General features: G+C 57.8%; 1 protein-coding gene across 9 annotated transcripts in view; it reads right to left on the bottom strand.

Moving 5' to 3' along the window:
• Positions 1 to 4164: 4164 nt before the first annotated feature.
• The window catches only part of RERE (arginine-glutamic acid dipeptide repeats), a 417780-nt gene continuing 413477 nt past the window's right edge, over positions 4165 to 8467 (bottom strand). For all 9 annotated transcript variants that reach the window (XM_082390311.1, XM_082390309.1, XM_082390315.1 and 6 more), the window contains 3 exons: positions 7810 to 7956; positions 7133 to 7313; positions 4165 to 6812 (listed from right to left, as the gene is read on the bottom strand). In XM_082390311.1, coding sequence (XP_082246437.1) covers positions 6779 to 6812; positions 7133 to 7313; positions 7810 to 7956 — 362 coding nt within the window. In that variant the 3' untranslated portion in view covers positions 4165 to 6778. The remainder of the gene's footprint in view (positions 6813 to 7132; positions 7314 to 7809; positions 7957 to 8467) is intronic.

The raw sequence follows: 8467 nt of genomic DNA, 5'->3' as shown, positions 1-8467 counted from the left end.
GATGCTTGGAAATCATCCGGGCTGAGGGTGCATCGTGGGTCCATCGAAGATTTACCGAGGGCCTGCTGTGTACTAGCTAGCATGGGGGCGAGAGCGTCTGTCCCTCGCTGTAACATCCACGCCTGGGCAGTGCCCACCCCACCCCACCTGCAGCCCCCAGGCCCCTTCTCGGCCATCGCTCGCCCCTGCTCCAGCCGTGACCTGTTCCAGTTGCCCTTTGCCCAGAACACCCTGCCCCTTCATCTCCAACCACCCCCCCACCCCACCTCCAGGAAACGTCAGTTCTTTTGCAAAATACTCGTGGTACCCACACGCCTCTCCCCTGATCGTCTCAGCCGTGGGGTGGGGTCGGGGGCTGGGGGAACCCTGACTGTTCTCTGCAGCCTAAGCTGCAGATGTCGCGGGGTTGGGGGGGCTGGTGGACACAGAGGGATGGCGCCTGGGCTATGGAGACACTGCCACCTGGTGGCCAGGACTGGGTATGTCAGGGAGGACCGAGTTTCACATCTGCTCTGGGGCAGGACCTGCAGCAGAGCCCATGCAACGAATAAGGGGAGTGGAGGGGACCCGGGAGTGACAAGCAGTGGTCAGGTACACAGAAGAAACTGGCCCTAAGACAGTCTGCCGGCCTCAGGGATCCTCCCTGGGCCAAAAGGGGCTGCTAAGAAGTGCCTTTATTAAAGCGATTTTTTTTTTTTTTTCTTGGCTGCGGTGGGTCTTCGTTGCTGCGCGCGGGCTTTTCTCTAGTTGCGTCGAGCAGGGGCTACTTTTCGTTGTGGAGCACGGGCTCTAGGCGCGTGGGCTTCAGTAGTTGCAGCACGCGGGCTCAGTAGTTGTGGTGCACGGGCTTAGTTGCTCCACGGCATGTGTCCCCTGCATTGGCAGGCGGATTCTTAACCACTGCACCACCAGGGACGTGCCCTAAAGTGCTATTTTTAATCTCATTCGCGGCACTGGCTGTCCACACCTGAGGGGTTCACCGGAGGTCACTGTCGTAAAGCGGCTGTCCCCTCCTCACCCAAAACTCTTTGCCCAGGACTGGAGCCAGAGGGTCTGTGAGATCCTGGAGCGGGCATAGCTGGGGGGTGGGGTGGGGTGGGGTGGGGTGCGGGACTAAGAAAATTGACGGGGAGGGAGGGGTCACTCTAGGAGCCACAGCAGAGGGGCCAGATCCCCGGCTGGGGCTAAAGGCACTTCTAGCTGCTCACCCTCACCTGTAACTCAGCAGCACACTTGGACAGTGCACCAAGGCCACTTCCTCTGCGGGGCCTGTTCATTCATCCAGCAAACATGAAAGGAGCACACGCCTCCCCCCACTCTGGAACGTGGTCCAGGAACGAGGTGCCCAGGTAGGGGGGCAACGGGGTGCCCGTGGAAGCACAGAGCTGGGTCGGGGCGATGCAGGGGCAGCTTCTTCAGCCTGGGGGCCCCGAGAGACCAAGAAGAAACAATTACACACGGTGGGGAATCTCGCTGAAGCAGCTGAGAGCCCTGCGAGGACCCGGGGAAAGGACCCGTCGGATACTGAGCCCCCCGAGGGCCCACAGTGCAGGACAGAGAACCCAGTGAGGGCGGGCGAGTCCCAGGGGAAAGGCCGGGCTGCTCCGTCCACAACGGTAACTGCAGCCCCGCCAGGCCCAACCCCGAGCGCCAGGACTCCAGTGACGGCCCACTCGAGCCTGTAGCCGCAACGAGCCCAGCTGGACGGCCACGTGCAGCGGCTGCCTACCCCGCAGGCTCATCTGGCTGACCCTCCCTGGGAGGAGGCAGGGAGGCCGAGGGCCCCCATCGCTCAGTGCCCCCACAGACCCCTGGGAAGGACCTGCTCAGGGCTCCAGTGCAGGACAGACCCACGCACTGGTCTTGGGGCCCCTTCGCTTGACCCCGGGTGTCTGGGTAACCGGTCCTGTTTTGGTTCCATAGTTCTGAGTTCAGGAACACGCCTGCACCAACAGGGTTAGCCACGAGAGGCTGAGGGTGGTATCGGGGGTCTGTGTTGGTGCCCTCCCACCGCCCTGGGTCTCGCCGTGTGGGCAGAGCAGGGATCGTAAGGCCTGAGGTTGGCACAGGGCTCGCGGCTCGGATGCAGGGTCCCCGAGTGTGTCCAGGCAGAAGCACGCCGCCCTGGCCCTCCCTCAGCAGCTGTTTCGTGTCCACGATTGCACAGCTGTGCACGCAGCCCTGGAAGTTGATGTCTTCTCGGAAGGTCATTGCTGATCTCTCTGCTGTGTATCCTCGCCCTGCAGATAACTGGCCTTGACTTACCCAGGTGGTGCCTAAGTGATGTGCCCCGTTCACCTGAACTTACCACGGACAAGGACCCATGTGGCAGCCGTGAACCCAGCCCTGCCAAGTGCCACTTTGAGTCCACGCTGCAGGGAACCAGAGGGACTGAGCCACCGTGCCCAGGCTGAGGGTCCGTCCACCCACAGGGCCAAGGGGCAGGAGGGGCAGGAGGGGCCAGCTTGTCTGGGAAGCAACAGAGCCGAGACCCTGGCTGGGGGCACAGCTGTGAGACATCAGACCCTTCCTCTCGGGCTCATGGATCCGTTGCAGCGGGCCCTCTGCCTCAGAATGGGTGCACAGCAAGGTGGGGACAATGGCCACAGGTGTCCACACCTGACAAACTACTACAACCTGTGCAGCTCTGATGAGGGTCTTTTCTGAGGCATAAATCTACGTCTCCATTTACAGACACTGATGTCTCATCATTCAACCTTCTTTAAATTTCTACTTTGTAAATCTATACCTACTGAAAACTTCAGCTTCATAAAGAGCACGGTCTACATAAGAGACAGCCCTATACGCTACTGATACCATGTATAACATAGATAACTAATAAGGACCTACTGTACAGCTCAGGGAACTCTATTCAGTGCTCTGTGGTGACCTAAATGGGAAGGAAATCCAAATAAGAGGGGAGATATGTATATGCACAGCAGATTCACTTTGCTGTACGGCAGAAACTAACACAACATCGTGAAGCAACAATATTCCAATAAAAATTAAAAAAAAGAAAAAAAGAGACCAGCAGAGGTGGCACCTGGATTCCACCCACTCACCCCGCTGCCCCATCACACTTTCTCATCCGTGACCCATGACAACAGTCACATGTGCCTCCCATGACGCCTGCAGGGCCCTCACTTTGTTCCCCCAACTACCCAAACTGCCCAGCAGGGCTCCTGCTGTTGGAGGGCACGGAAGTGTCTCTAGGGCCATTGATGGGTATGCCACCTGGGCCCTTCCGATTGGCAAAGCTTTCTCATGCCCTAAATTAGGTGGTGCCCGACACGTGCCGTTCCCCAGGCCTTCAACACAGGCGGACGGACCCTGCCTGGTTTGAAGATCGTTTACTAACAATAAGCACTCGGGGTTGCTCATGCTCCATCATCATGGCCAGATCCCAGATAAAAAGGCGGGCATATAAATTTCCAACGACAGTCTTGAAGCTTCAGGAAATGCCCCGAACCCAACCTGGTGACTGCTGCCCCCTCGTGGCCACACGCACACCCTGCAGGTCACCCGGTGCACTGTCAGTGGGCAAGATTCCCCCGTGGGGCTTGGGGGCATCCTCAACCTGGAGGGCGCCTCCAGCTGCTGAAGGCGGGCTGGGGGTACCGGCAGGCCTCGGCGAGAGGCAGAGAGGGGACAGGCAAGAGGAGCGGCCAGGAGCAGGAGGCCACTGTCCTGGCTGGTGGCTCGGACCTCTCCTCAGCAGAGAAGGAGCCACAGGCCCACGCACCTCGGAGGGTGCCCACAAATTAGAGGTGCAGGACGAACGGCAGGGGGAGCAGTGAGGAGGGGGTGTTCTGGTCCCAACGCCATCACCCCCGTCGATGAACGCCCATTCATCAATGCCCACGGATGGGCACTGAATGCCCATTGCCTGGGGAGCCACTGCACGTCCTGACTGTCCCGAGTCAGCAGGTTGAAGCCTCCCCCCGAGGGCGGTGTACCCGCCAGAGCGCCCCTTCCCCCTGGACGGTGCAGATGGGGCTCTCTGGAAGCTGTTTCGGAGGGTAAGCAGCGTGCTGGCAACGCGGAGAACCAAACCATCCCCCTGCCCCTCCGCACCCGGGGGGACCCAGGTCGGGACAACGGCCAATACGCCTCCCCCGCCCACCCCAGGGATGAGACGCAGTCCACCGGAGAACACGCAGCTGCTGTAGTGTAGCTTGTTTTTATTTATGTCCACAAATATTTCAAAAAAATTACAAAATACTCAAATGGAGAGAACACAGAAGTCACAATTTCTGGGTGTCTACTCTGTTTACACTGTGTTATCTCATGGCAAACTACTCATATATACATTTAGCTTCAAGATATATATAAACGTAGCAAATCAGAATGTACACTCCGCTCTGCTGCCGCTGCAGCGAAGTGAAGCTCAACCCGACGACAGTGAACAAGATACACATAAAACACGGAAAAGCAAAACAACTCCAAACGAAGGGAGGAAACCCAAAAGGAGACCAAGGGGTCGGGCTTCAAAGACACCGTGAAGGTCTGGGGCCTCTGGGGCCTCCGACACACGCTGCAGTTGACCAGGTGAGGGTTTCGGGTTGTGGGTTTTTAAATGGAAGAATCTCAGTGCTTCACCTGGGGACATGGGGAGAAAACCAAAACCTAAGGAGAAAACGCCTTCAGACAGTTTTCAAGTACAGACTTCCAAGTACTTCAGCTCTCTCTCTTCTTTGGAAATGGACGACGGAGAGAGGAGAGAAAAGAGGGTAACTGAGCGGGAGGCGTCACGTTCCACCAAAAGGGAGAAAAGCAGGCGGGGGCTTCTGTGCAGGAGCCGGAAGGAAGGGGCCCAGCGCGGAGGCCGCAGAGCGCGAGCCCGCCCTGATGGCACGTCACTAGCCCCGGGGACACAAACGCCCCTGGCCAACGTGGCCACCCAAGCGATGACAAAGTGTTCATCTGAGCTTGCCTCCCCCCAAGGAGCTAAAGTTAAGGCAGAAATGGAATGAGAGAAAACGAAAGAAAAAACCTACAAACATTTTCAACAGACAAAACCATCCTCTATCTGTCCCAATGGAAACCGAACGTGGTTTTAGAGGACACTGGAAATGCCCTTGAGGCAAGTGTGAATCCGGAACCTGAATCTGAGCTATCGCCTGCTGGTTTCTGGGTCAAAGCGCCAGCCTCTCGTCCCGCCCCCTCTGTGGCTCCGGTCCTGGACGCGCTCCACGTCCACTGACCCCCAGGCGGGAACTCCGCGCACCACGGCAGAGAGAGCCCCCGAGAGGCTGAGAGAAGAGGAACAGAAAAGGTCACGTCCTGGCAGAAAGCGTGATCAACAGGTGCAGAATGTCCTCCCAACTTCCCCACCCTCTGCTCTGGAGAAAGTGCAACACGCCGGCAACTCAGAAAGCCGAGGCGGGCTCTCTGGGCCACCTGCTCCCAGGTGGAGCTGCCTCTCACTCCACGTCCACAGCTGTGACCCCCGTCCTGCTTCCGGGAGGAAGAGCGGGACGCCAAATGTCTTCCTGTCCGACGTGGGTCCCTGTTCCTGGGGTAACACAGAGGCCGCCACCCGCAGCCGAACCAACTCCGGGATCTCCCTCACTCCAAAGCAGCCTCGGGCCGTGGCAAGGATGGCCTGGCCTCACAAGAAGATCCAAACGACGACACGCACGAGAAAGCAGATTTCTAACAGATCCCTTTGGCAAGCGTACGTGCTGAGTAACTTGCAGGGAATCGTTTTCTTGGATTTTCTAGAATGTTTATGAAATTGTCCAAGTATTAAAAAAGGCAGTTCATTCAGAACAATCAAATGCGTGTGCAGAGAAATCTATAAGGAAATCTACAATCTGACACACAGACACATGTGCTTTCGATCCCTCAGAGACAGAATGGGGGACATTGAACTCCTGCGCTCCTGGTGCAAGATGAGAGGTTCAAGCTAACAGATGTCTGCACCGCTGGCAAAGCACAAGCTGGGAACAGACAGAAGTGAAAACCAAAGCAGCACAACAAAGAAACGGTTTGTAACACTGTCCCTGCAAACCCCTGGCTGCTCCCTGCTGCGCCCAAACCTAGTCCCAAGCTTTTGCCCGTTTGTTAACTAGTAACGCCCATCTGTTCCCTTTAATTAAAGGGATAATTATATATAACTTTTTATTAAAAAATCAACTCTGTATTCTGTCAACAGCTGGTAGGAATTCACAATTAGTGACATGGCTGGAAAAAATAGATCAGAATAGTAGTTTGTGGAAGAAAAAAAAGGCTGTTCTAAAATTATTTATTTACAGACGTAAAAAGCCATGCGCAGAACTTCCTCAAATTATGAAGATTTCCTACAATGTATTAAAATAAAAGATTTTTTAAAAATTACAGCTCTTGGATTCCAAACTCATACTCTGCCTATCTGCAAACCTTGTGGGTTTTGGAACACACGCGACTGAGTGTGTCTGCACGCACAGTGAAGGGTGTGAACTGGATTCTAGCACCTACTGAAGAAATCAAGGAAGGAAAAGAAAACTAAAGCCAAACCCCAAGATTGCAGGGGAGTTTTCTGAATGTTCAGTCCAGTCCAGGCCTCACTAAGTTTCTGGGGGACTGTCATGCAGGGAGACCCAAACCAGTCTCAAGGAATCCTCTCTACAAACGAACACTAGTATGCTGATACGTTTTTAGTTGTGGGGTTTTTAAATATATAAAGAAATCTTTAGAAGATATTCTTTTTGCTTTTGCAGCTCCTATTGTATGTAAAAAGTCCTGCTTCTCCCCCAAGAATTGGGGTTTCCACAGACAGCATTAACAAATAAATAACTCATAACTGCTTGTCACCTTCCTTCTTCAGTCGACTGGAAAGAGGGGGGGAAAAAAAAACAAAACGGAAGAAGTAATCAGCGTCAGGCCTGGGTAGGCCTGCAGCTGGAGGGCCCGGATGCCCTGGGCGGCCTCCACACCGCTGACCCCCCCGCCCCCCGTCTCCCCTCCTCAAGACGGCTCCACAGGAGGCCCAAGAGGCCGGGGGTGGGGGGGTGGGGGGGTGGAGCCGAGGGGGAGGAGTCCGGCGCTTGTCGACACGGGGCGGGGGGCAGAGTGTGGGTGCAGCCGGGAGGGGCGGGAGGGGGTCGGGGAGGTGGGAGCCTGGCCTCCCTCCCAGCCCCTCCCGCCTCACCTATAATAGTCTTCCTGACTCGGGAGGTGGCCGCCATGCACGTGCGGGTGTCCGTGCAGCCACTGCTGCTCCATGGCCAGCCTCTGCAGCTCCGCCGACTGGGCGTGCATGGCCTGCAGCTGGTGGGCCGCCGACATGGGGGGTGGGATGGCCCCAGGCAGGTCTCGGGGGTAGGGGGTGCCTGCCAAACACAGAACAGCCTCTGAGACAGAAAAGCCAGGATGAGGCCGGAAGGAGCTCGGATCAGGAGGGAGCCTCCCAAAGGGACGGGCAAGAGGCCACCTCGCCGGCAGGGAGCACCGGAGCAGAACCCCCGCCCAGCCCCCGCCCGCCCGCAAGAGAGAAGTGCGGCTCCCGAACCCCACCCCGCCCCTGGGCCCCGTCCTCCTCAGCCTGCTGACTGGTCCTCACAGAGGCCTGCCCTCAGCCCTCCTTTGAATTCGGCACCTCTGCTATCTCTTTCCTGCCCACCATCGTCCCGGCTCCTGATACACGTTTACACCCCTGACCCCCAGCTCCCTAGGGACAGGGGTCTGCCTGCCTTGTTCCCAAGTAGCCTCCCAACACTCAGGAGGTATGTGCTGAATACATGAATACATGAATGAATGGGGACCGTCGCGCAGACCACCACCCCAGCTCTGCCCTGGACCCCACCCCTTCCCCAGGCGCGCTCTCACCAAAAACTGGATGGCGAAGCATCTCGTGCTCATGTGGGGGCTGTCCAAGCAGAGGGCTGGGGAGGGTGCCAGGGGGATAGGGAAAGCGAGCCAGGTGCGGGCCAGCGGTCAGGGGGTCAACCAGCGGGTGAACTGGGCCTGCTGAACCTAGGAAAAGGGGCAGAAGTGCACATGCAGGTGGCGCAGGGCTCTGGGCGGTCTCTCGCCGTTTGCCCTCTTGGCGGCAACTCCCAGGGACCTGCTCCTCTCCACGGCTGGCTTCTGGTCACCAGGGCCACCAGCAACCCCGACCCAAAGTAGCTGTCGCCCTCCGCGGCCTCCCCGCCCCTACAGCGGAGCCCTGGAGAGCCGCAAAGTGAAGAGCTGGCCACGGCTTTCCTCCTCCTCCTCCTCCTCCTCCTCCGCGCGCCCACAGGCAGAGCCTCCCCAACCTCGTTTCATCCAGGACCCTGGATCAGCAGAGCCCGCCTGGCCAACTGCCCCAGGCCCTCCCGTGCCTTCAGGTCCACAGGAACCCCAGGGCCGCTCCAGCCCTGCCCCAGCCAGCGTCCCTCCTCCCAGCTCGTTGGACTGGCACCCTCCCCAGGGCTGCCTCCCGGGCCCTTCACCCCCAGGACCCGAAGGCGGCCAGCAGAGCAGGCGCTGCAGGACGGGGGCT

The sequence above is a fragment of the Balaenoptera borealis genome, assembly GCF_965194805.1.
Source record: "Balaenoptera borealis genome assembly, chromosome: 1".
In the NCBI taxonomy this organism is placed as follows: Eukaryota; Metazoa; Chordata; class Mammalia; order Artiodactyla; family Balaenopteridae; genus Balaenoptera; species Balaenoptera borealis.
The sequence above is the reverse complement of the archived record's forward strand: the minus strand, read 5'-3'. Positions and strand labels throughout refer to the sequence as shown.